Source organism: Molossus molossus, unplaced genomic scaffold, assembly GCF_014108415.1.
Source record: "Molossus molossus isolate mMolMol1 unplaced genomic scaffold, mMolMol1.p scaffold_m16_p_14, whole genome shotgun sequence".
NCBI lineage: Eukaryota > Metazoa > Chordata > Mammalia > Chiroptera > Molossidae > Molossus > Molossus molossus.
This window is the reverse complement of record NW_023425349.1, coordinates 849,041-874,932: the sequence shown is the minus strand read 5'-3', so window position 1 is coordinate 874,932 and position 25,892 is coordinate 849,041. Positions and strand designations below refer to the sequence as shown.

At 59.1% G+C, this 25,892-nt stretch overlaps 4 protein-coding genes across 7 annotated transcripts in view; 1 reads left to right on the top strand and 3 right to left on the bottom strand.

Moving 5' to 3' along the window:
- PNPLA7 (patatin like phospholipase domain containing 7) overlaps nt 1–2,784 on the bottom strand; it is a 55,900-nt gene extending 53,116 nt beyond the window's left edge. For both annotated transcript variants that reach the window (XM_036261617.1, XM_036261618.1), the window contains exons 1-2: nt 2,729–2,784; nt 1,111–1,461 (exon numbers count right to left, since the gene is read on the bottom strand). In XM_036261617.1, the coding sequence (XP_036117510.1) occupies nt 1,111–1,140 (30 nt within the window). In that variant the 5' untranslated portion in view covers nt 1,141–1,461; nt 2,729–2,784. The remainder of the gene's footprint in view (nt 1–1,110; nt 1,462–2,728) is intronic.
- A 153-nt stretch (nt 2,785–2,937) lies between these two features.
- Nucleotides 2,938–3,423, top strand: MRPL41 (mitochondrial ribosomal protein L41). The gene has a single exon (XM_036261856.1). The coding sequence runs from the start codon at nt 2,959–2,961 to the stop codon at nt 3,364–3,366; it is 408 nt and encodes a 135-aa protein (XP_036117749.1). The 5' UTR covers nt 2,938–2,958; the 3' UTR covers nt 3,367–3,423.
- Nucleotides 3,424–5,489: 2,066 nt separating this feature from the next.
- Nucleotides 5,490–14,908, bottom strand: DPH7 (diphthamide biosynthesis 7). Of its 3 annotated transcripts, XM_036261888.1 has the most exons (9): nt 14,810–14,908; nt 14,177–14,264; nt 12,826–12,920; nt 12,262–12,434; nt 10,244–10,313; nt 10,073–10,138; nt 9,029–9,201; nt 5,945–6,002; nt 5,490–5,860 (listed from the first exon to the last, which is right to left on the bottom strand). In XM_036261888.1, the coding sequence occupies exons 1-9, from the start codon at nt 14,830–14,832 to the stop codon at nt 5,557–5,559; spliced, it is 1,050 nt and encodes a 349-aa protein (XP_036117781.1). In that variant the 5' UTR covers nt 14,833–14,908; the 3' UTR covers nt 5,490–5,556. The 3 variants fall into 3 exon arrangements, with proteins under 3 accessions (XP_036117781.1, XP_036117780.1, XP_036117782.1); XM_036261887.1 differs by having other exon boundaries at nt 5,490–6,002; XM_036261889.1 differs by lacking the exon at nt 5,945–6,002 and having other exon boundaries at nt 5,680–5,860; nt 14,810–14,900.
- Nucleotides 14,909–19,507: 4,599 nt separating this feature from the next.
- On the bottom strand, nt 19,508–25,724 carry ZMYND19 (zinc finger MYND-type containing 19). Its single transcript, XM_036261526.1, has 6 exons — nt 25,674–25,724; nt 24,397–24,456; nt 23,490–23,596; nt 22,563–22,703; nt 19,849–20,029; nt 19,508–19,720 (listed from the first exon to the last, which is right to left on the bottom strand). The coding sequence occupies exons 1-6, from the start codon at nt 25,722–25,724 to the stop codon at nt 19,577–19,579; spliced, it is 684 nt and encodes a 227-aa protein (XP_036117419.1). The 3' UTR covers nt 19,508–19,576.
- Nucleotides 25,725–25,892: the final 168 nt, after the last annotated feature.

Below are 25,892 nucleotides of genomic sequence, written 5' to 3'. Positions count from 1 at the left end.
CAGGACCTCGAACAGCTGGCCACAGGGCACACAGAAGCCCAAGCACCAGCAGTGCCGAGAAACCCCAAGAGGCCATCTGGACTTTGAGAAAGTTAGATTCCAGCTCCCAGCAGAGTAGGGCTATGAGCCTGCTCCCCTGCTGCCCCAGGGGAGAGCTCCCCTGGCTTCAGAAGTCCAGAGGAGGGGGTGGGGAGGGAGGGAGGGAGGGAAGTAAGCCAGATGGTGAGCAGGCAGAGGCTCCCGTGTGGCAGATGCTGGCCGATTCCCAGAGAAGATGAACAGGAAATAAGACCAGCAAACAACCACATTCTGATCCCCACCCTCCGTGTCCACGTGCCTCTCCCCAGGCAGCAAGGAGCAGGATAGGACCGGGGCACCTGCCAACCCACTCAGACCTGACACAGCTCGAGGACTAATGCAGCCGGCCGGACCCTCCGAGAACCAGGAGCAGGATGGGACCGGGGCACCTGCCAACCCACTCAGACCTGACACAGCTCGAAGACTAACGCAGCCGGCCGGACCCTCCGAGAACCAGGAGCCGGACGGGACCGGGGCACCTGCCAACCCACTCAGACCTGACACAGCTCGAGGACTAACGCAGCCGGCCGGACCCTCCGAGAACCAGGAACAGACATGGCACTGATGCCAGCGAACCACAGACAGACGAGAACAGTTCTCACCAGCAAAGTGCTGTGTCCGGACAACCGGTCAGTGTCCAGGAATTTCACCCTCTGCACTCAGTTCAGGACACTCACGGAAGCAGTGGGGCTTTTTGCTCCCGAGCTGAGGCCCCCAGCCCCTCCTGGCCCAGACTGAATGCTCAGACCCATGACCACACCACACCCTTCACTCCACACACGGCAAGTCTGTCCACGGAATGGTCCCACAGTGTCTCACCGCCTCTGAGCACAGCCTCCATGGTCAGGCACCTCAGACTTTCCAGCTTCTCACTGGGACTCTAAGGCATGGAACTGATCTCGGAGGAGGGAAACACAGGGTCCCCCCCTCAGTAGGCTCCAAGGAGCTGACCAGAGGCTGCATGAACCCTTTCCCCTGGTCCAGAATGCCCCCAACTAGTTCCGATCCATCCGGAACCCTTTAGCTCCATACCTCTGGGCCGGGGTCCTCCTCTTGTCCCATGGCGACAAAGGAAACAAATGGTCCAGGGGAAAGAACAAAGACCGATTCAAATGAGGTCAAGTGTTCCACCAACGCAGTCACGCAGGAGAGCAATGTGTCCACCTTTCCCCTGGGTTCCTTTCCACGTTCAACTGTTTTCAGGCCTGGCCAGTGTGGCTCCGTTGCTTAGGGGTCCTCCTGTGCTCCAAAAGGTCACCAGCTCAATTCCAGGTCAGGGCACACGCCCAGGTCAGGCTGGACCCCAGCTTGAATCCCAGGAGAGGGCGTGCTGGAGGTAGCCGAGCGGTGTTTCTCTCTCTCTCTCTCTGTCCCTTTTTCTCTCTGAAATCCATAAACACGTGTTTTTTAAAATTATGACTTTACTGACAGGCAAACCCAGACAAGAAGCACCTCCACGAAGAGAAGCTACCTATTCGGAAGCACCGGAGCCACTTTCGTAAACAACCCTCCCTCACGTGGCCACCCAGGCACCTAGAACTGCAGCCAAGTTCCCAGCCAGCAAGGGCAGTGAGCAGCCGGGCCAAGGCCTCAGGCTGATGCCAGCTTCAGAGCTGGGCAAAGGCCGGGGGGGGCACAGCAGCTGAGACACACTCCCCCAGTGGCCCATGCCTGGGGGTCTTGAGACACACTCCCCCAGTGGCCCATGCCTGGGGGTCTCCCATCCAAGGGCCACTGAGCCCTCAAGTGGGTGTGCTGGGTCCAGGGATGACGAACTCCGAGACCAGCTCTGCTCACCTGGCCAGCACTGGGGCCTTCACCCTGTAGCTCACAGGCCCCTTAGGAAAGTGGCCACAAGGGAGGGCTAGTCTCTTCCCAAATCCCACCCACAGGAGTCGGGGAAGGCAGGTGGGGGAGCAGGTGCGTTTGCTGGCGTGCGGGCACCTGTCCTGTGCCCTCCCCATCCCACAGCGGGAACCCTTCTGCTTCATCTCCTTGAGGGCCAGCAGGGCCGGACGGTCTGTGGCCTGCTGCTGTCCTGACCAGGCTGCCTCCCTATACGCAAGCTGCGGGGGGACAGGCCACTGCAGCTCCTCCTACGCTTCTCTACCTGGGACAGCCTGGGGCCAGAGGGAAGGGGACCCAGTGAAGAACTAAACAGGTCCCTGGATCAGGTTTGGGGGCCTGCAGAGCCCTGGGTGTGGCTGAGAGGGTCATCAGAGTTAGGGGTGTCCAGGGCTGGAGATGCCAGAATTAGGGGGAACAGCAAGTTAGGGCGTGTCTGCGGAGCCCGCGCAGGAAGGGCACAGGAGTATCACCAGGGGTCTGAGTTGGGGGCCTCAGGGGTTACAGGGGCGTCAGGGTAAAGGGGCAACGGTGTTACAGGGGCATCAGACAGGTTAGGGGGTGTCGGAGTTACAAGGCGTCACCGGCACACGGGCACCCGTGGGGGAGGGGCGTGGGGTTAGGGCGCTGGTGTTACAGGGGCACATGGTTAGGGGTGTCGGATTTACGGCGTCATCGAGTTCGGGGCGTCGGGCTGGGGCCCGGGGCCCCGCCAGCGGCATGGGCCTGGGTCACGCTGGGGGCGCTGCCGGCCGCCCTCCCCACAGGCCGGGCCGCCAGCTCCGGGCGCTCGGCGGCCACTCACCGCGCCCGCATCCGGGCCGCGCACCGACACCGGCTCTCCCGCGCAGGGGCTGCCCGGCCCCGCCCCCTCGCAGGAACGCGGCTGCGCGTTGGGCGCGACGCAGCCAATCGGGGCGGCTCTTGCTGCGGCGCGAGGGCGGAAGCCGGGCGCCAAAAGCCGGACGCCGAAGCCGGAAGTGGGCGGGGCCTGGTGCGCAGGCGCAGGCACACGCACACGGGGGCGGCGGCAGCATGGGGCTCCTGGGCGCGGCGGCCCGCTGCGTGGTGCGCGGTGCCGACCGGATGAGCAAGTGGACCAGCAAGCGGGGCCCGCGCACCTTCTACAAGAGCCGCGGCGCGAAGGGCACCGGCTTCCACGCCCGCGGCAGCAAGTTCGTGCAGGTCAAGGAGATGGTGCCCGAGCTGGTGGTGCCCGAGCTGGCCGGCTTCAAGCTCAAGCCCTACGTGAACTACCGCGCCCCGCCGGGCCCCGACACGCCGCTCACGCCCGCGCAGCTCTTCCGCGAGGCCGTGGCGCCCGCCGTGGAGAAGGACTTCAGGGACGGCACCTTCGACCCCGGGCGCCTGGAGAAGTACGGCTTCGAGCCCACGCAGGACGGCAAGCTCTTCCAGCTGTACCCCAAGAACTTCCCGCGCTAGCAGCCGCACCCCCGGGCCCGGCCCCACCGGCTTCTATTAAAGACCGTGGCTACCACAGTGCGTGTCTGGGCGTGTGTCTTTGCGAATTTAAGGGCGCGACACAGCGGGTCGGGGGCAGTGACCACGGCGGCGCCCCCAGCCGCTCCCCGCGGACGTGGGGAGCAGGGCAGGCTCCGCTCCACGACACCGCTCCTTCATCCCCAGGCCCTGCGCAGCCCCAGGAACCGTCCATGGAGCTGTGGGCGGGACCCTGGGGGAAAGACACTGCTCCCCTGGGGCAGACCCAAGACCAGGCCCGAACCCTCGGGTCTCTAGTAACCTGTAGTGTTTCCTGTGTCGGCCTGTTTCAGTGATGGTCCTTCGCATTTTCCGTGATCTGCCTAGTACTTAATTGACCCTAACAAACTCTAAAGGGTCAACATTTCCTTTTCCTGATAGTTAGACTGGAAGAGAGGGAGGGAAAGAGGGACACATCTGTGTCTTGGTAACCTCCTGCAGGACCCCGACCAGGGCCAGGGATCAACCTGCAACCCAGGTATGTGCCCTTGACTGGTAATTGAACCCATGGCCCTTTGGTCAGAAGGCAAACGTTCTAACCACTTGGCTAAACCCACCAGGGCAAGGGGCCAACATTTCTGTATTGAAGTAAATGGGCCCATTAGCTGGGCACCGATTGTTTAGCATAGAATAATGTCAGTTATGACACCTTCTAACCTATATGGGTATGTTGCCTTGCGTCTCGTTGGGAAAGAAGGAAACAAATTAGAAGTGCATTTCTGACTCAGAACACCTGTGTCTCCTATCAGTAATACTGGGGCTGTGATCAATTCACCAGTAGCCTGTGACAGACAACAATGAACTTGTCTGTGAGGGCCAAGAGTCACCAGCCCAGATGGGTGTCTGGATTTCTCGTGGGCAACACATCTGGGAGCTATTCAGTTCACTAAAGCCACAATGAGGAAGTGCGATTAATCCACTGCACTGACATCTCAAATTCCCAGCACTCTATGGCAGCTCAGCTCACACACCATTTTGCTTACTGCAAAGTACTTCTGGTGATCTTTTTTCAAGTTAATATAAAACTACTCTGGTGCCCAGCCAGTATGGCTCAGTGGACTGAGCACGGTCCCATGGACTGAGAGGTCCAGGTTTGATTCCCAGTCAGGACATATGCCCAGGTTGCCAACTCGATCCCCAGTTGGCGAGCAGGATGCAGCCAATCAATGTTATTTCTCTCTCCCTTTTCCTCTCCCTCAAAAAAATCCATTAAAAAAACAAAACAAAAATACAACTACTCTGGTGATATAAAATAGCTTTTAAAAGAACCTTCAGTGTGTCCAGCCAGTATGGCTCAGTGTTTCAGTGTCAACCCATGGACCAAGAGGTTGCCGATCAGGGCACTTCAGTTAATATAAATATTTCTTAGATAAGTATGAAGAACTAAAAAACTGCCAAGTCTGAAAGCCAGGAGAGGCCCTGCACTGCCTGCCAACACCTCCATGCCAGAATCACTATTGAAGGGCCCAGCCCATGTCTACTAAAGAGAAGCCAACTGCTTTCTCTTTTTTTGTTGATATTTTGTTCAGATAGAGTGGGAGGGAGGAAGGGAGAAAGAGAAACATCGACATGAAAGGGACACATCGAGTGGCTGCCACCCACACGACCCAACCAGGGCCGGGGACAAACTGCAACCGATGTACGTGCCCTTAGCGGGAACTGAACCCAGGTCTCTCCAGACCGCAGGCCGACGTTCTAACCGCTGATCCAAACTGGCCAGGGCCCAACTGCTTTCTTTCTTTTTTTTTATCATTCTCACCGAAGGACATTTTTTGTTTTTTGGTAGAGTGGGAGGGGGAGAGAGGAAGAGAGAGGGAGAAACATCGATGTGAAAGAGACACTTCGAGTGGTCGCCACCTGCACAACCAACAGGGCCGGGGACAAACTGCAACCGAGGTACGTGCCCTTAGCGGGAACTGAACCCGGTCTCTCCGGACCACAGGCCGATGCTCTAACCGCTGAGCCAAACCAGCCAGGGCCCAACTGCTTTCTTGACTGCACTGCAGCTTCCGGAGATTCACTGAGCCCTACACTAAGCTTCCGAGACAATGAGAACCTCAGTAAGATGGTCTGAGGGCAGTTCATCACAGACACGGGCTTTATGATTTCAAACCAAGCACCCTGTTCCCTCGCTCAGCTGTTCTCCCACTTCAACAGGTGAAGAACATGGTCATAGAAGGAGCAAGTGGCTAGAAGGCTGATGTCAGTGTTTGCTGTTTCCACATGCAGGTCATAGTCACAGATCATGGTCCCTGGGGTATGCAGCTGGCTGCTGACCTTCCTGCCCTCTGTGGATGGCTGGAGAGAAGTCTTCTTCTTATTTCCAACCTGGGGCTTGATCCAACCCTCTCCACCATCGTCTGCTAAACAACTGCGAGAGGGAGGTCCTGCCGGCTGGCCTGCCACCTCGACGTCTTCTGTCCTGGCCCCTGGGTCGCTGCAGGAAAAGGACCCTATGTTGGACAACTGCTGGGACTGTGGTACAGGGCAGAAGGTGAGCCAGGACCAGTCGGCTCCGTACACCAGTGAGCTGGGCAACTTGTGGGACGCGGAGACTGTGCACATGTCCTGCTTCTCCTCTGGAGCGAGACAATACCAGAAATGCAACGTTACTCAGAGCAGGTCTTGGCACCCCCTAACGATGGCCCTGCCCACCCTCAAAGGGACACTGCAAAGAGCAGCCACTGTCACGGAGGAGTGGCCGGGATGTGGGCAGCGGCAGGGAAGCAAGCCGACATCGGGCGCAGTGCACCGAGTCCCGTGAGCACTCGGCCTGGCTCACAGGCCCCACGTGTGAGCTGCTTTCCAAGTCGGAGGACCCAGAAAGCTTCCCAGTGAAGACTTTGAAGCAGAGGGAAAGGGGATACCCAGGTGGGAGGGGAGACAGGCAGAGAAGTGGGGGACAAGCACAGGGGAAGGAGAATGAGGCTCACAACAAGGGGAGGTGGTGGAAGTGCCCTTGGGGAGCGGCGACCCGTCTGGAAAGTCAGAGCCAGCCCCAGTTCAGCATGCTCTGTTACAGAGTGGGACCTTCAGCTTGGGAAGGAGTCACTGAAGAGTTTGAGCATGAGCAGTTTCCTGATGGTGAGTTGCTATGGCAACCCTGAGGCTGGAGGGCAGGAACTGGAAAGAGGTCGGTCCTCTGTCCAGAAGGTGCAAAGCTTGGAAGCTCTGAAAGCAACACACGACCGGAAAAAGAAGTGAGTGTCTCCAGACCGGAGGTGATCTGGGGTCCAAGGCAGGGCTGAGGCTGGCAGGAGCTGCTGTGGAAAGCCGGCAGCCAGTGAGCTGGGGATGTGGGCTTACAACACTGCCACCAGCTGGACAGCCACAACACTGAAAGGGTGGCCATCGCTGGCCGCCCAGTGCAGGGATCAGTGCCACGGTGACCTGAATCGTGATCAGAATGAGCAAGGATGAAGGGGGCCGAGCGCAAACTGGGTTGATGCTGGAATAAGGAAACATGCCTGCCCTGGCCGGTTTGGCTCAGCGGTTGGAGTGTCGGCCTGTGGACCCGACAGTCCTGGGTTCAGTTCCCGCTAGGTGCACGTACCAAAAAAAAAAAAGGAAAACACGCCAACAACACAGCTACAGCACAGGAGACCCCACCCCTGGTCCCGGGCTTCGTGTGGACAGAGGCAGCTCCAGACAGAAGCCAGACCCTGAACTTCCCAAGACAGCGGAGATGCTCCCCAGGAAACCATCCCTGTCCCTCCACATGAACACCTGGACGGACCTGGAGACAGGAAGGGCAGGTATTCCTGCTGCCCAGGAACCACGAAGCCGACTCAGTGCACGCGCAACGGTCAGAGAACTCGGGTGCGTGTCGGCAACAGAGGACCGAGTTCCGTAAAGGAGAAAAAGGACAGCGAGTAGCATCTCCAGCCAGAATGCCAGGAAACGGAAAACAGCCGAGGCAGAATGGCGCTTCCAAAATGCGAAAACGCACCACACCGCGCGTGGCTCGGGAATCACACACTCAAATCATGGGATTTCTCTTTCTTAATGGAAATGAAATGACTACATATCAGAACCTAAAGACAGACTTAAGTCAGAGAAAAATTCCGACATAAAAACACTTAGCACAAACAAGGTGATAAAGGTAAGCGAACTGCACTCCTCACTCGAAATGCCCAACAGCGAAGGAGCCACAGGAGGAAGACAATAAAGACGACAAGGAGGAAATCACTGTTAAAAAGAGGAAATTTTTTTTAAAAAATCACAAGTAACTTCCTTACACATCTTTATGCAAATAAGTTTCAAACCGCAGATGAAACGAACCAGCCTAGGAACAGCCAGGTAACCCACACTGACCCGTGGAGACGGGGTAAACAAACCGATTCACACAGGACAGTGTCATGTCAAGGAACTACCGTGAAAAACAGATCAGGCCCACGGGGTCTCTCAGAATTTTGCCAGATGTTGAAAGAAAAAATAATCCAAATGATACATGTAAATTATTCAAGAGAAGAAATAATTCCATACTTGGTTTTGATTTTCACATGAATCAAACAATGCTAATATCAAATCTTTTTTTTTTTTTTTTTCAATCCTCACCCAAGGATATTTTTCTATTTATCTTCAGATAGAGTGGGAGGGAGAGAGGGGAGAGAAAGGGAGAGAGAAACACCTACAAGAGAGGGACACACTGACTGGTTGCCTCCCGCACAACCAGGGCCGGGGATGAACGGCTACTGAGGTACATGCCCTTGGCCGCAATCGAACTGATGTTCTCATTGATGTTTCTATTTCTCTCTCCTTCTCCTTTCCTCTCTAAAATCAATTAAGAAAAAAAAACAAAACAAAACTAATGGCTTTCAAATACTCAGACAATATCCAATTAGAAGATACAATGAAAGAGAATGTTACTATTTCATTAAAATAGCAACAATAAAAGATAAACCACTTAAGAATAAAGTGAACAAGAAATGGGCAATGTGTACACAGAAACACAGACTTGAACAAGCGGGAACATATCCCTTTTCTTGAATGATATAACCCCAGATAATAAGTCAGTCACTTTTAAAGTTCATTTATATTTAATGCAATCCCTATAAAACACCAATAAGCTTTTTTTAATGAAACAAGATAGGCTGACACTCAAGTTCAAAATAGAAGTTGGGAAGGAGACCCCCAGAGGCCGAGCCGAGACACAGCGCCCCACAATGGCAAACACTGCCCGCCTGCGGCCGCGGCAGAAGAGGGAGACAAGGAACCGAGCACAGCAGAGTTGGGTACAACCAGGGCTGAGTTCTGCCCAGAAAGTGTGAGACAGAGTAGGGAGGAAGCTGACGCATGACTGGGACACCGTCCGCCAGCAGGAAGAGCAAGGCAGAAGGTGGGCCAAGGGTGGTTATGAACATGACAAGGGCAAAGGCTCCAGGGGCAGAGGCCCCGGCAGGGTCACGGCCCCTGCAATGCGGGAGGTTCCACAACCGGGGACCTGTCAGGGAAGGACCACAGCTCGGGGCAGAGTGCTTGCAGTGGAGACTGTGGTGCCATCACAAGGCCTAGAGGGCCACTGGGATGTGTATGGGGGAGTCTGGGGGAGTGCAGAACAGGAAACCGGGAGCCCCGCCCCACCAGCTGCCTCTGGCCCACTCACCCACTGCCTGCCTGCAGTCGAGGACCCTGAAGCCGCCGTACATGCAGGCCGCCAGGAGCAGGTGGCCGTGCAGAGGGTGCCACCTGAGCCTCCACACCCCGCCCTGCACAGGCACGTCAGCAAACGGCTGCGTCATGTTCCGGGTGTCCCACAGCAGAACGTGCTCGTCGTAGCTGGAACCGAACCACAGGCAGTAGGTAGGAAAGACCAGCTGCTCCCCAAGGCCCCCTGCTGGATGGAACATCTCCCCAGAGACCAGTCCCACTCGCCTCTCCAGGACAAGCCCCCTCTCGCTTACCTGCTCCCTGATTTGAGAGCAAGCCCTAAGCAACTGCAAGAGCTCTGGCCAGTGTGGCTCATCGGTTAGAGCACAGGCCACGGGACCAAAGCGTTGCAGGTTTGATTTCTGGTCAAGGGCATATACCAGGGTTTCAGGTTTATGTTTTTTGGTTAATCCTCACCCAAGGATATTTTTTCCCACTGATTCTTAGAGTGGAGCTGGGGCGGGGGACATCGATGTGAGAGAAACACATCAATTGGTTGCCTCCTGCTCACTATGATCCTTCAGTCTGTGGGCCGATGCTGTAACCACCAAGCTAAACCAGCCAGGGCACAGGCTGAAGGCTTGATCCCTGCCCATTTCGGGGTACGTGCAGCAGGCAACCAATTAATCAATCACTATGTCTCTCTCACATCAATCTCCCCCCGCCCTCTTCCTTCCACTCTCTCTAAAGTCAATGGGCATGGCTGGTGTGGCTCCGTGGATGGACCGTCATCTGATGGACCAAGAGGTCCCAGTTTGATTTCTGATTGGGCACATGCCCAGGTTGTAGGCTCAATCCGTGGGGGGGACCTGAAGGAGGCAGCCAATTGATGTACATCTCTCTCACATGGCTGTTTCTCTCTCTCCATTCCTCTCTAAAAAAATCAATAAAAACATTCAAAAACAAAAAGTCAATGGAAAAACATCCTGAGATGAGAATTAACCAAACAAAGGAAGGGAAAGATGCAGGATGGACCCAGGGTGCCGACGCAGGGCCTCACCTCCCGGTGGCCAAGATGCAGTCCTGGTGGGGGTTACTCTGGATGCTGCACACACCCATGGCGTGTCTGCGGGCGAAAGGCAAGGCCTCAGCAGGAGCAGGCAGGGCCACCTCGCTGAGAAGACCACGGGAGCGCAGCTGTCACACTGAGCGCTCGCCCCACGTGGTTTACCTGTTGCTGGTGAACACAGGTGTGGCAGGTTTCCTGGTGTCCCAGCCTTTCAAAAGGCCGTCGTCCCCACCTGTGTGGAAAGAGAAACACCCACTGACCACGGTGCTATCATAGCAAGTGGCCATTTCTCGAGGAGAGAATTTACATCTGTGAGGAAGTTCCCAGGGCGGGGGCTTTTCCTGGGTGGTTTCAGGTGGCCATCAGGCAGGAGAGCTCCAGGGATGGCAGCCCCAGAACACTCACCCTGTGCCACCGCACCTGTGTTTAGACTTGAACAGGACGCCTGCGGGGGAAGACAGATTCCCAGGACCCAGCAGAGGCTCTGCCAAGGTCCTCCCTGGGCCTGCATGGCCCTGTGACCCTCGACGTCAGCCCTCCTGCCGTCTGGCCGTGCTGCTCCTCACTGTCGTACACCAGGCCCATTGCTGCTCTAGGCCCTCGCCTACCATGACCTTGCTCTGCAACAGGACCATCTGCGCCTGCCTGCAGCACCCCTGGGCCCTCACTCTGTTCTACCTTCCCTCTTCCCGAAGCGCCTGGCACCCCCGATCTCCTGTGCAATTTCTTCCTTGCCGTCCTCTCTGCAGTGTCCGTCCATCTCCTCAGTGTGGGCTCAGTGAAAGCAGGGACTTCCCCCGTTCACCGATGTGCCCTGAGCGCCCAGACAGAGCTGGGCACCCAGCAGGTGCTCAGTGAATGCCTGCAGGGTGACTGACGGGTCCTGACGTGAGCCTGCTACCCCACTATACCCCTGCTCTGAGTCAGCGGAGCCTCACGGGAGAACCAGTCCAAGAACGAGACCTCAAACCCTGAACCCTCATCGCTCACTGAGCCCGCGCAAGGCCGACACAGACGATGCAGGAAGGACCTGCCCTGGGAAGAGCCATGACAAACGAGATGCGACCGGGCCCAGACAGGTGGGACAGAAGCAGCCGATCTGAGACCTGAGAAGAGCCCGACAAGGTGTGGCCCCTCGGGAGGCATGACTGCGGCCCCCAGACCCTATCCTGGGGCTGGGGCTAGGGGAGGAGCGGACGCGCCATCGCCCACGGCTCGCGGGGGAGTCCAGGGCACGCTGGCGGGAGTGTGGGCCAAGGGCAGATAAATGGACCCAGGGCTCCGAAGGCGAGGTGAGCACTCAGTGCAGCCGTCTCTGGAAGAGACAGTGTCTGAGTGCAGAAGGCGACACCACAGGGCGATGACCGGAGGCAGAGGGTGACCCAGGTCCCCGTGGAGGGAGGAGCCTCTGAGCAGGATGGGGAGCCCGGGTGCCCAGACCCAGGGAGCACGCAGAATGCTGGCGAGGGGCCAAGCAAGACGGGCTGAAGGGGCCCCTGCCTGGGTGCCTTGGCCAGACCTCCACAGGCGAGGCCATCGGCCTCCTGCGTGAAAGCACAGCCCACGGCTCCTCCCAGCCACGGACGGAGAAGGAACGGGTCATCTTTGCATCTGCACATCCAGCAGCTCCTCTCGGGACCAACGCCTCCAACTCCGGTGAGAGTCCCTGCCCGGGTCGGAGGCTGGAGGCAGCCGCTGTTCCTTCCTCCTCCCCCCGAGCAGCCCCACACACAGTAATCTAAGCCCTGGGAAGTCGGCTGACCCCACCTCTCTCGTGCTTCCTTTTCCTCAGGAAGGTGAACCCTCCAAGTGGGCGGCAGCGGCGCGGAGCCTGCCCCCAAGCCAGCATGGGCCCACGAGCACCAGGCCAGACTGAGGCCCCTACCAGACTCGAGCACCAGGCCAGACTGAGGCCCCTACCAGACTCGGCACAAACAACAGGGCGGAGGCGGGGCTCCCTGCCCACCTGGGCAGTGCCGCTCGAGACCCGCAGCCCACAGCACGCTGTGCTGTGCTGATGGTGGGGCCGACCACAGCTTCCGCCAGAGAGCACACCCTCCGCACCAGGTCTTCAACACCCCAGCGCGTCCAGGCTGGTGGCCGCGCAGGGCGAGCTCACTCCTCCCGCCAGGCTCCAGAGGGACGGTGATGGCGCTGTGGCGAGCCCAGAGGGCACCCACCTGAATACACGACTTCTGTCTGCCAGTAATTGAAAGCAGCGATCCAGGCCTCGAAGTGATGGGCCTGCCACGTGGCCACACACTGCAGTCCAGGCCCCGCCCCGTCCACCTTCAGGAGGTGCAGCTGCCCCTTGGAATCGCTGCTAATGATGTTTAAGGACTGGTCACTGGCCCTAGACACACGGCACCAACAGAGAATGCAGCTGAACGTCACTCTGACCCAAACGCATCACCCTCTTCTGCTTCCCAAGTGATGACACTTTGTGCCCCCAAGACTGTCCTGGAAGAAGCTCTCCACAGACCTGGCACGCACATGCTTCTCAAGAGGCTTGTCTGGGCACCTGGCAGAGACCAGAGCCACCGCTTAGCTTGTCGAAACAAGTGAGGGCCAGCTTCTGCGGATGCACACACCAGGCTGGTTATCTGGGAGGCCCGCGCTGTCCCAGGTGGACTGGCAGGGCCTCCCCAGCTTGGAAGCCTCAGTCGGGGGAAGCACAGGCGGCTCTAATTCTCTCCTGCATGAAAACAGGAGGGAGTCCCCGGAGCAAGGACGGCGGCCCTTACCTTCCTGCTCTCCCAGTGGACCAATCCAGGGACAAGGCCAGACACTGCTTGTCCAGGGCAACGCGGGCACACGGCTCCAGGGTGAAGGTACTCTCCTGGAGGGACAGGGCCGCTGTCAAAGGGAGCAGCCCGAGACCCTGGCGAGGTCAGCCTCCAGCTGTGCAGACGGCCATTCCCTCTCTCAGCCCCAGGGAACGAGGGGGGAAGTCACTCACTCAGAGCCCAAGGACACTGAGAAACTGGCGCCTGCCCTCCAGGAGCTCATACCCCTGCAGGACTTCCCACACCCGTGACCTTGGGCAAGCGGGCATCTCTCCTTCTCAGACCCCTGGCTGGCCACACTGGCCCCGCCCCTCCCAGCCCCCAGATGCTATCACTCGCCTACTTGGGGTGGGAAACACCCTGGTGCACGCTCTCCAGCTCCCCAGGCCTCCAGGAACACTGCACCTTGTGTCTTCAGAGACACAGACGAGGGACACTTTCCTCTGCTTCCCCTTTCAGAAGCCACGACCGGCCATTTAAACACTGTTTCTCTCTCCTGTGATCTGTGTAAGTTAGATTAGCTAAGCTACCTGGACCTGCTTGATGCCACCCACAGGCTCCTGGCAGGTTGCTTCATTAGGGAGCTCTCTTCGGTCTGCTGCTCCCGCCTCGATCCTGGTCTGTGGGCCCATGGCCTTCCCCAGAATCCCCCTCGTTCGCAGGACGGGGCTGCTGCTCCCGCCTCAATCCTGGTCTATGGGCCCACGGCCTTCCCCAGAATCCCCCTCGTTCCCAGGACGGGGCTGCTGCTCCCAGCACCTGAAGCGAGGCCCCTTCCACACAAGCCCTCTGCTGCAACCTGCTCGCAGCAGGACGTGTGTCCCCCAGAGGCAGGCAGAGTCCTGTGGGCTGTCCACTGCCCTCCCCACAGGGCCCCCAATGACCAGGGCTATCACTGCATGGGGCTTCTGTCAAACACCTAGGAAGTTCACGTAGGGGTCATGTGCTGTCCTGACTGTCAGGGAGAAGGACCATTCCCACCTAGGAAAGTCACTGCTGTTCTCGGACCTGGGAGCATCCACCCAGAACACTGGTCCAGGCTCTCCTTAGACGGACCTGCAGGTCCGTCAACAGGTAGACCAGCAGCCTGTCACTTCAGTCCTCTGCTGGTGACACACAAATGACTTCCTCTCAGAATTAGATGCAGAACCAAATAATCTAAAATAGACTGCACGCTACCTCCCAACGTCTTGTGATCAAGTCCTCGCTGCACAGAACCTATCCTAGAAAATGCCGCTATCAGCCTCCCTCCAAAACCCTCTCCGTTCAGGGTCCTTCCAACCGACAAAGCCCAGCCCCAGTCACTGACCTCGGACCCCGCCAGTTGGAAGAGCTCTATGAACCCACCAGCATCTGCTACACCCAAGAGGGCACGATCGGCCACCGGGATGTGGCACCTGAGGAAAGAATTCACACGCCAGTCAGAACAGGGGCCCTGCCCATCGTAGGAGAGCATAATGTACCCCAGTAACACCACTTAAATTACGGCCCCTACATTGCTTTGGAGGCTACAATTCTGTTCCGACAAGATTCCCCGGGTTGCCCTGGCCGGTTTGGCTCAGCAGTTGGAGCGTCCGCCTGCGGTCTGGAGAGACCCGGGTTCAGTTCCCGCTAAGGGCACGTACCTCGGTTGCAGTTTGTCCCTGGCCCTGGTTGGTCGTGCGGGTGGCAGCCACTCGATGTGTCCCTTTCACATCGATGTTTCCCTCTCTCTCTTCCTCTCTCTCCCTCCCACTCTATCTGTTACAAAAATGGAAAAAGGTCCTTGGGTGAGGATAAAAAAAAAAAAAAAAAAAAGATTCCCTGGCTTATGGATCAAAACACCAGCATCGTGTCTCAGAATGACACCAACTCTGGGCTCAGAAACTGACAAAGGAAATGAACCCAAGTCTACATCCTCCTGCAAGTGCCCACAGGTGGGCAGGACGGTGAAGAAACGCACCCACAGCTCAGAGACTGGCCCATCTTGTTGAATGCTGCCAGGCATCAGGCTCCCTGACAAAGTCACAAACTCCAGACGGGTGGGGTTGTCCCCAAGTTTGTACCATTTCATGTCCAGGATGGCAGAGGTGTCTATCCTTTGGACCTCAACCAGGGGGCAAGCAGAGAGGACCTCATTGCAGATGTACAGGTAGAGACGGCCGACACGGATCTGAGGCTCGACATTGTCCAGGTCCTTCTACAAGAGATGCCGGTGCGCCCGGGTTACCCTAACAGACCCTGACGGTGGGACAGGGAACCAGGGAAAGAGGTCTGCGGAGACTGGATCCCGCCTGGGAGCAGCCCCCGACTGCCTGAGCTGGAGAAACCTCTGCTCCCCTGCACAGGATTAACCAGTGTGCAGATATGCAGCCCGCCACAGCGCTGCTTCTGAACCTGCTAACAGGGACCAGCTGGGCTCAGGGCCCCACAGGGACAGCCTGTGCTCCAGGGCCAGCTCTTTTTTTCTTTTTTTCCCTTTATTGATTTTAGAGAGAGGGGAAGGGAGAAGGAGAGAGAGAGAAACATCGATGAGAGAGAACATCATTGGCTGCCTCCTGCACGCCCCCCACTGGGGCCTGGGCCCACACCCTGGGCATGTGCCCTGACCCGAAATCCAACCGGCGACCTCTTGGCTCAACCACGGAGCCACAGCGCCGGGCCCAGCTCTCTTAAGGGTCCTGGTTGGCACCCGCGCCTGTGCTTCCAGAGATTAAGCACCGCGGCTGGGGGACCCCATTCTCCCTTTACGGGAGACCGGACCGATAGAGGGGGGCCGCGCTGCGCACAGACGGCATTCCGCTCCCTGGCCGCGAGGTCCCCGCCGCACGTCCCCCCCGGGGCTGCGCACGAGGCTGCTCCCCGCTGCAGACGCAGGCCCGCGCGGGCTGTCGCTCCGGGCCGCCCCCAGGCCTGGGCGGCGCCGCGCACCTCGCTGTCCGGCTCCCGCAGCTGGTAGGTGCCGCAGGCCAGCACGCGGCGGCAGCCCTGCAGCGGGCACCACTCCACCGCGTCGGCCGGGAACTCCGTGTCCAGCGCCTGCAGCAGCTGCGCGCGCCGGCCCGTCTCCCCGGAGGACGCGGCGGCGAGCGGGCCGGGCGAGGCCAGCGTGCGGGCGGGATGCGGGCGGGATGCGGGCGGGATGCGGGCGGCCGGCGGGGAGCGAGCGGGCGGGATGCGCGGCGGAAGCGAGCGCGCAGAGGGCGGATCTGCCCGGCCGGCACTTCGGCTTCCGCAGCCCCTCCCTCCGACTCCTTCCGGGGCGGGACTTCCGGCCGCTGTCGCCGCTCCTCCTGGAGGCCGCGCTCCTGCGCCCCCTGTCGGCGGCGGACCTCGGCGGGCCCCGCGGGCCAGGGCGCGCCCCTGCCCAGCGGCGTCCGGCGGGGAAGGCAGGCCGGCTGGGCCCCGCGGCGGGGAGCGGGGGAGGAGGGAAGCAGGACCCGGAGGTGGAGGCGTGCAAAGGGCCGAGACAGTCGGGGAGCAGAGCCCAGGGTCCAAGGGGCTGGGCCGGCTGCCCTCCTTCCCTGAGGTCCACCCAGAGAGGTCCACCCGGCACTGCGCAGCGGGGGGCCAGACCTGCGCCGGCCCAGCCGGGGGGACACGAGGCCCTGGGCGGGCAGGTGCCGGAGGGCACGGAGAAGAGCCGGCCTCTGGCCAGGGCAGGGGTCCCCCGACTTAGAATGTGAGGGAGGGGACCCCACATAGTCACATCTGATTTGGGAGACTGGGAAGGCACTGAAGCCTTTGAAGAAAATCAGTGTCCTCTGCCCAACAGGACTGGGGGTGGCGAGGTGGGGACCTTGTTATGGACTGTACTATGTCCCCAAAAAGATGTGGTGGTCCCACAGCACCATGGAACGTGGCCTTTGGAGACGGGGTCTTCGTGGAGGTGATCAGTTAAAGTGCGGTCATTAGGGTGGGCCCCAATCCATGGCTGCTGTCTTTTTTTTTTTATTCTGCCCGAGGACATTTTTTGATATTTTGTTCAGATAGAGTGGGAGGGGGAGAGAGAGAGAGAAACAACAACGTAAAAGGGACACACTGAGTGGTTGCCACCCACACAACCCAACCAGGGCCGGGGACAAACTGCAACTGAGATACGTGCCCTTAGCGGAACCGAACCCGGGTCTCTCCGGACCGCAGGCCAACGCTCTAACCGCTGAGCCAAACCGGCCAGGGCCATGGCTGCTGTCTTTATGAATGGGAATTTGGTCTGCCAGGGAGACCCGCTCACGGAGGGAAGACAAGCAAAGACAGCATGGTGTGGCCACAAGACAAGAAGCCCCTGGGGCCTGGAACACACCTTTCTCTTGGCCTCCAGAGGAAGCTGGTGCTACCCAACACCTGGACTTGAGCCTTCTGGCCTCCAGGACCGAGAAAACCCATTATTTTAAGCAACCCAGTTGGGGACTGGTTACAGCGCCAAGAACCTGGATGTGCTGAGACAAATCCACATGGACACCAGGGCACTCAGCCTGCAGTTTGGAAGCAGGGCTACGGCTACAAACACCGATGTGAGTCAGCCTCTGGGCCAGCAGCAGAAAGGGCCGGTCGTTCTACAATGCCTGAACCGCACCCTCTATCTGGTAAAAATAGGGTCAAGTCTGCAGGCCACACACCACACTCCCAACAGGTTAGTAACAAGCCCCACGTTGAACCTTCTAAATGTTGAACTTTACAGATGCTCTCAGGTGGATGGCTACAAAGATCAAGAGGTTGGGGCCATGGCTGGGTATCAGGTAGGGACAAGGGAAGCAGTCTGTGGGCCCTGCGGCACCTTCTGCTCCGGGGACCAAGGTGGTGACATGAGCAAAGGGAAGTAACTGCCCTGGGGCCAGCTCTCGCCCTAAGGCCCTGTTCCCAGCGCCAGCCCAGGGCCCTCACCAGCAGACTGCACACATGGGCTTAGCAGTCAGGTATGGGACGGCCACCCACCGTGGCTCTGTCTCCCACGTGGCAGAGAGCGATCCCCAGGTCCAGGCTATGCCACGAGAGCCACAAGACTATGGAAAGCAACCACGTGTCAGGACCCAGCATGGTGCTCTGCAGTCAGCCAAGACCTGCACGCTTCCCTTTCAATGTAATTTTCTGACAAACAGCTGACCGCAGAAGTGTGTGCTGGTCAGGGCATGTAGACAGGCTGCAGCAGCAACTTGGCCACTCCCCAAAGGACACAAAAAACCCACAGCCTGCAGCCTAGTGCCTCCTTGTCGCAGAAACCTTTGCTTCAAGGTAGACTGTTGAGCACCCAGGACCCATGCTTAGAAGACCACCCAAACCACAACATGCCCATCTACGCAGGCTCTCCTGCCTCAACTGTCCTGGCCAGAGCTTGCCTCTGGAAGCAGGAGTTACCCCCGGCCTGGAAATGTCCCCCAAGCTCAAGCCAGCTCTCTGTAGGGACGTCTCTCAGGATCATACACATCCCCTTCCCTGATAGCTCTGAGCCCGCTACTGCGCAACCTATGGTCTGCAAGGACCTGGAGCAGCCCTCCCGTATGCAGCAAAACTGTCCGGGACCAATAGAACAGGCCGTGTCTGCCCTGCGGTGGAAAGGAGAGCTTCCACATGGAGTCCTCTCCCCTTCAGAAGACCCCTCCTTTGGGTTTGGACCAAGGCCTCCTGTTCCCTGTGTGACCACCTGTTTCCCAACACTGTTCTCCAGGACACACTGCCCAGCAGGACACCAAGCACACAAAAGAAGCTACCAGGTCAGTTCACAGACCAAAGGTCACCCCGGGGCTGTGCCAGGCAGAGAAAGCAGTGGGCACACAGGAACGCTGGAAGACAGCAGCAGAGCGGCAAGGGGGAAGGTGTAGCAGGGCCTGCAGGGCCTGCAGGGCCAGCCCGGCAGTCGGCGCTAGAATGGCCGGCCTTCCTTCTCCCAGGGAGGGAGGCCTCTAGCAAACTGGCTGCACCCGGACACCAGCCCGTCTCTCTGCCCCGAGGTGGCAGTGCCCAGTGTGCTGCCAAGGGTCCAGAGGCGGCTCCAGGGAGGGAGAACGAGGCCCAGCCAGTGGGCGGGGAGCAACGGCTGCAGTCCAGACAGGGTCCAAGCAGACCTGCTGGGCAGAGGCCCCACGGAGCTCCCAGCCACGCAGCAAGTCCAGGTGAGCACTTCGCAGAGCTGGGCTGAGATCACTCCAAGCTGCTCCACATCGGCCAGCTGCTCAGCCACAGGGCAAGAACGGTGTGGCCCCTCACCTGCCAGCCACTCGGGAGAAGCCCAGGAACAAGGCGGGCCCCACCCGCCCCAGGAGCCCGGATCATTTAGAAATATGCTCAGCAGTGAGTGAAGATCAGAGTGGCGGACGCTGGGTGACTGCACTTTACTTTCCTTGTAGATGCCACACCTGTGGCCACACCCCTGGGGAGCGGCTTTGCTCCACGACAGTTTTAGAAGTGTGCCCTGACCGTCTGCTGTTTGAGGAATACAGCAAACGATTCTATTTGTAATTCCTAGCCCCCCCCCACTGCCTCCCCCCAAAAAAACTGTACATGAGTTTACAAACATATTAACATATAAATAACGAGAAGCATCCTGGCGGAGCCTCCCCAGCGGTCTCTACTCGAGGGATCACTTCCGGGGAGCACCGCGGCGCCACGCAAGGTGCCCGTGCCGAGGGCCTCCGCCGCGCCGCCCTGGGCTCCTGCTGGCGTCTGCAGCACAGCCGGGCTCCACCACCACCATGTCCGCGGTGTCCGAGGAAGCCGGGAGCGCCGCGCCCAGTCATCGCTCCGGCTCAAGCTCCTGCTGGAAGGGGCGCCTCTTCTCCCGACAGTGCTTCTTGTGGGCGGGCCAGTCCTTCTGCTGACACTGGGAGCCACAGTACCGGGCCACCTGGCAGCGCCCGCAGATGTTGAACTCCCGGAGCTGAAAGGACACAGAACAGGTCACCCCGAGAGACTACATCTCAGGGTGGGGAAGGACCCGTGCCCCAGCCCCCCAGCCGGAGAGCCATAGGGAGGGGTCCGAGGGGATGGGGAGCGGAGCAGCCCTACCTGCTTCTCGATCATCGTGCAGGGAGGGTAGTGGCACTCGTAGTAGGTGCAGGAGTTCTCCTCCTCCTCCACCACGTCCCCGTTGGCGTTGTAGTAACGCGTCACGTTCAGCACGGGGAACTGCTCCTCGATGGGGTCCGTGGGGAGCTGCTGGATCGCGAGCCAGTACAAGCTCTGCTCCCTGCAGGAGAGCAGGGGACCAGCTCAAGGCACAGGTGACAAGGGCAAGAGTCCAGGACACACCAGGGTTCCCTTGTCCCAAGGCCCCGCCCCACTGTTTGTTACGGCAACTGGACTTATCCAGTGGATGTGGGCTCATCTCCATGTGACACCCAGTATGTAGCCCCCTCTGTCTTCCCACTAAAGGTGCTAAGCAGGACTCTCTCCCACACCTGGAACTGATGGACAGCCAGGCACGGGACCATGCGGCCTCAGACCCAGCACCCAGCCAAGCCCTGGCACCTGAGCAAGACCAGGCAGCCCTCTCCCTGCTTATGGCCCAGCGGCGCCTCTTCCGCCACTGGTTGGTCCTCCTCCCTTCGATGCTGTGAGCTGCTCCACACCCTTCTAAATATCTGTCTGTGAGTGGACAGCGGTGTCCCAACAAGAACCACACCTAACGCTAGAGCTGAGCAAGGTGCCCTGAGTGAGCTCAGGCGGGGGGCGGGAGGGGGCACCACCTGCACTTTGAGAGCAATGGTGTGGATTGAAAAAAAAAAGGTAACCCACAGAATGAGGGAAATATTTTCAAGCAATACATCTGGTAACGGATTAATATGCAGGATATATAAAGAACTACTAGCCCTGGCCGGTTTGGCTCAGCGGTTAGAGCGTCGGCCTGCGGTCCGGAGAGACCCGGGTTCGGTTCCCGCTAAGGGCACGTACTTCGGTTGCAGTTTGTCCTCGGCCCTGGTTGGTCGTGTGGGTGGCAGCCACTCGATGTGTCCCTTCACGTCGATGTTTCTCTCTCTGTCTCCCTCCCACTCTATCTGTACAAAAAACGGAAAAGTGTCCTCGGGTGAGGATAAAAAAAAAAAAAAAAAGAACTACTAAAACTCAACAACAAAGTAAACAATACAACTTAAAAACAAAGCATATGAATACAGCTCGGTGGATGTGGCTCAGTGGATTGATTCAGCGTCGCCCCATGGACTGAGAGGTCCTGGTTGGATTCCTGGTCAGGGCACAGGCCCAGATTGTGGGCTCTATCCCCAATAAAGGGCGTGCAAGAGGCAGCCAATCCATGTTTCTCTTTCATATCAGTGTTTCTGCCTCTCTCTCCCTGCCTCTTTCTCTAATATCAATAAAGGAAACACATTTTTAAAAAAGGAAGGAATGACATTTCACAGCCCAGAGACCCTGGAAGGAGCAGATCCATGGCTCGGTGACAGGGTGGGCAGTAGGAGACCTGCGTGGGGTCGGGGAGGGCCGGTCCCAGCATCAACACTGAACACGCGTGCGCACTGGGCCACAGGGGAGCCATGCACGCTTAGCGGCCCTCCTCTCCTGATTGGTTTGCTGGAACAGCCCTCCGGCCCCAGTGCCTGGGTGGAGTGAGCCGAAGAAAGCGGACTGGGGGCCGGGGCTCGCTCGAGGCCTCGGGACACGGCCCTGTGGAAAGTGAGTCGGCAGCTCAGCTCAGAGCCAGCAAGCGCCCTGTCTGCACTTCTGCCGAGCTAGGTCCAGTTTCTGTCGCTTTCTTTCTTTCCTCTCTCTTTTTTTAAATGTATTGATTTGAGAGACAAAGAGAGGAAGGGGGAGAGAGAGAAAAGGGGAGGAAGGGGGAGAGAGAAACATCGATCTGTTGTTCCACCCATTCACATTCATCGGCTGACCCTGGCATGTGCCCTGGCCGGGGTCAGGCTCGAAACCTTGTGTACTGGGATGATGCTCTAATGAACTGTTCAGCCAGGGCCGTCACTTTAAACCAAAAACCTATGAGGATGACTGTTATAAAAGGGTCAGTTTCCCTCAAGAACAGGGAATTTTAGGGCCACACTTTATCACGAGGAGCTCAGAGGCTTGGACCCCAACCCTGCCCCTTGTTCTGCAGAGCCTGGTAGGAAGTCACTGTGTGCGGGAACCTCCAGAGAGCCCAAGTGTGGGCTGGGTGTGGCCTCCTGAGTGCTTAGGGACCTTCCCCTCCACACCAACCAGCTTGGCCTTGGAATCCGCTGTTCCCAACTCCCCTGCTCAGGGCTCTGTCAAGACCCTGAGGATAACAGCTGCAACAGCTCATTCACCCAGTCTCCATCCGCCCAGACCCTGAGACACGCTGACCTATCCAGCCCCACTACGTCTGACGCTGGGAGTCATCGCTGCCCACGTCTGGAAAAGCTGCCCGGAGACCTGATGACAGGCACAGAAACCCCAGACAGCCCCCTCGGAGCCCAAGATGCATGTGCAGCCAGGGACACCTGGCCTGTGTCGTGCCTCGGGGACATGGAGGAGTCCTACCTATGTGCGGGCATCCAGCATAGACAACCCTGCTCGCAATAGAGCCGACTCTCAGAAGAACCCCCCAAAAAAGATAATCGTCAGGACCTTACCAGCCTGGAAGAAGAAAGGGAGGACCCCATGCCTCAAGGGACAGTAACCAAGGTCCCCACACCACAGAAGCAGCAGCACAGAGACGGGCCCCTCTTGGTGAGGAGCCTGGAAAAGGACGTCCTCAAGAACGGCTCTGCCGCCACCGCCGGGCTGAGAAGACCCACCTCTGTTTGCTGGAGGTCTCTTCTGCTTTGGGCCGCCAGCCCCACGGCACCAGCTGCAGGTTGTCCAGGCGATTGTCCACAGTCACAGCGTTGAGATGCACCACCTGAAACCCGGGAGCGATGCCGCCCCTATGCCGCTCCCTAGGAAACAGACGACTCTCTCGATCCACCTCCCAGACCTTCCCGGCACTGCAGCCATGTGATCTGAACGGGCTCCCCATCACAGAGCGGACACATCAGGGGCAAGGATGCCCCAAGGGATCCAAGGGTGTCTGTCCGTGGCCCAAAGAGGACCAATCACATTGATGGTTCAGGACCGATTGGAAAACTAGGCTGCAGAGAGCCAAGGCTGGAACCCAAACCATGTAACACACAACCTAGAAAACACCCTGAGCGGTCCCACTGTGCACGCTCAGAACAGCAGCCCCTTCCCCACATCCAATGACAGGCTCAGGAGGAGCCTGGCCAGACCAGCCCCACCCTTCCGAGGGGGCTGTGTGCTCTCCGGTGTGTTCTGAGCAGCAGAACAGAAAGAGCACTTGGTCTGGAGGCTTTGGCTGCCCCACTGGTGCCATAGTACACAGCACAAAGGCCCGAGCGCGGGCGGGGGGAGGAGGGGGGCCTGCCTTGGCTCCTCGTCCTCCATGTACCTCAGGGCTCAGGCAGGACCCAGCAGCTCGAAAATACCCACCACAGCCCAGCTGGTGTGGTGCAGTGGTTCAGCGTCGACCCTGCACCAAGAGGTCACTGGTTTGATTCCCGGTCAGGGCACATGCCCAGGTTGTGGGCCCAGGCCCAATGGGGGGCATGCAGGAGGCGGCCAATCAATGTTCTCTTTCGTTGATATTTCTGTCTCTCTCCCTCTCCATTCCTCTCTCTCTAAAGTCAGTAAAGAAAAATTTTTTTTTAAAAAAAGAAAATACCCACCACAGCAGCTCATGAAGGAGCCTTCCTGAGCCCCTTCCTCGATTCTTGTCAAAGGCGTATGCAAATATCTTAGCACCATTTCCATCTGCGTCTACTTCCATCCGGGCCTGAGAAGGAACAAGACGCAGGTCTGTTAGAAAGCCTCCGATTCTCAGCAACAGTTCAAACACCTCCTAGAAAAACCGAGTGAAGTGAACAAGCCAGAGGGACAGAGCCAGGCCTGTTCCGGGACCCTGGGGTCTGCAGAGACTCCCAGACGCACAGCGCGAGACGCCAGCCACGTCCCACGCTCCTGCACTCCAGCAGGAGACGCTCACGAGCCACTCTGCACAACGCTGTGGACACAGAGAAAGGAGCCTCCCTACCCTTAAAACCCACAGTCCGGTGCGAAAGACAAACCCCTACACAAGCAACCCCTGTAGGAGCAGGAAAGGCTGAGACCAGGGTGCGGGGTTGTCTCCTGGAGGACTTCCGAAAGGGAGGAGCAGGGCTGCGGCCTGGGGCGTGAACAGAAGCTGGTCAGGTGGAGCCAGTGGCGTGACAGAAAGGAGAGCACTGGGCACCAGGAGGGACAGGGTCCAGGCCAGGGGAAGGGTGGGTGGACAGTCTCTGAAGGCACCAGGGCTTGTCCAGTGGAATTCAGTCACAAACAGGACATAGCTGGGCCTCTTTTTCAGGAAAAACGGCAGCAAGGGTGGCCGCTGGGGAGCATCGGCGCCGCTGGGGAGCATCGGCGCCGCTGGGGAGCATCGGCGCCGCTGGGGAGCATCGGCGTCGCTGAGGCAGCGCCGAGACCTATGTTCCGAATGGAGCTTCACAGATGCTCCATCACCAGGAAGAAAACCGCCCCTGAGACCCTCCCCAGGCACCGGCCCAAAGCAGGCCAGCAGAGGGAGGCCATCCTTACCTCAAAGGAGTAGCCCTCCACCAGCGGGATGTCCTGCTCGTCTATCAGGGTGTACTTGGTCTACAAATTAACCACATTTCAGAAGTTACATTTGGGATCCGGGTCAGGTCCTAGTCACAGGCAGGAACGGCCCCTTCGGGGTAAGAGATCAACAGACGAGGGGCAGGGGCAGTGTACCACAGAAAGCAGGTAGCCGCTGCCAAAGCTGGTCATTCCCCACCCAAGACTGTACCAGAGGAGCAGGTACCAGGCTGCACTTCCCGTCCGCACGAGGCTAACCGTAAGAACTGCCGCCGTGTTGGCCAGCCTCTACTCTGAGCGTTTTAACGTGCCAATAAACCTAGTCCAACAGGGTGGGCCTCGCTGGAGCAGAGGGGAGCAGCAAGACTGAGGCAGAACATCCGGGTTTAAATTCATGGTGACTCACTAGGTAGGGTAGTCAGCACACAGCTGCCCACTGGTTTCTCCTTCTTCTTTTTTTGTTCCGAGTAAAATGTTTCAAGGGTGACATTAATGTAACCATTCACTAAGTTAGGGGCCTCAGAGCTGGTGGGAGCCCACCCTTCCCTAGTTAGAAAGCCACATCCCTCTTGCACGCTGGGCAGGGAACGGCTCCCAAAGGGACCAGTCTCACTCTTGCTTGGAAAGCTTGTTTCTAGGGTCTGAATCCGTTTTACCTTCATCTGACTGCCTCTGCTCCTCTCTCCCACCCGAAGCTTCCGCCGCTGGTGATGGGAACAGGGTTCCCATCCAGGGTAAGGTCCGCGGCTGGTGCAGCTGCACGGCCGGCCGGCTCCTGGAAACAGCCAAGCCTCAATGCCCACAGGTGCTAGGAAGCCCCGGCCTCGAACACGCGGAGGGCGGGGCCAGGTAAGGGAGAGCAGCAGAGGGAGGCCCGGCTCTGGCGAGGCCCACCGAGGCTCGGCCAGATGTGGCCACCGCTGGCAGCGTGAAACCTGTGCGAGGCTCCACTGGGACCCGCAGGCACGGAGCGGCGCGCACACACCGGTCTTGACAAGGAGCGAGCGCGTCGCATCGGATGGGCGCTGCGGTCCCCGCGCCGCAGGTGCAGCCCTCGGCCCCCTCCTCCCGGGCCCGGCACACGGCCGGAGCCCCAGGCCGCGGCCCGAGGGGGGATGCCCCGCGGGGACACGCTGCCGGCCCGCCACCCGCACAACCGCCGGGCCCTGCGCTCCCGGCCAGGCCCCGCGCCCCCGGCCCGGCCCCGCGCTCCGGCGCCGCGCCCACCGGCCCAGCCCCCGACCCGTGCCGCTCACCTTCCCGGCCACCCGGCCGAGCCGCACGATGCCCAATTTGAAGTCGGTCATGGCCAGGCCTGCGCTCGGCCGGCGGCGCGGCTCCCTCGGGAGGCGCCGGGCCGGGGCGGGGCCGCGGCGCGCCGGGCGAGCCGGGCGGGCGGGCGGGCGGGCGGGCAGGGGTCGGGGCCGGGCAGCCGGGCGGGACGAGGCTGGGCCGGGATCAGGCCGCCTCCGCCG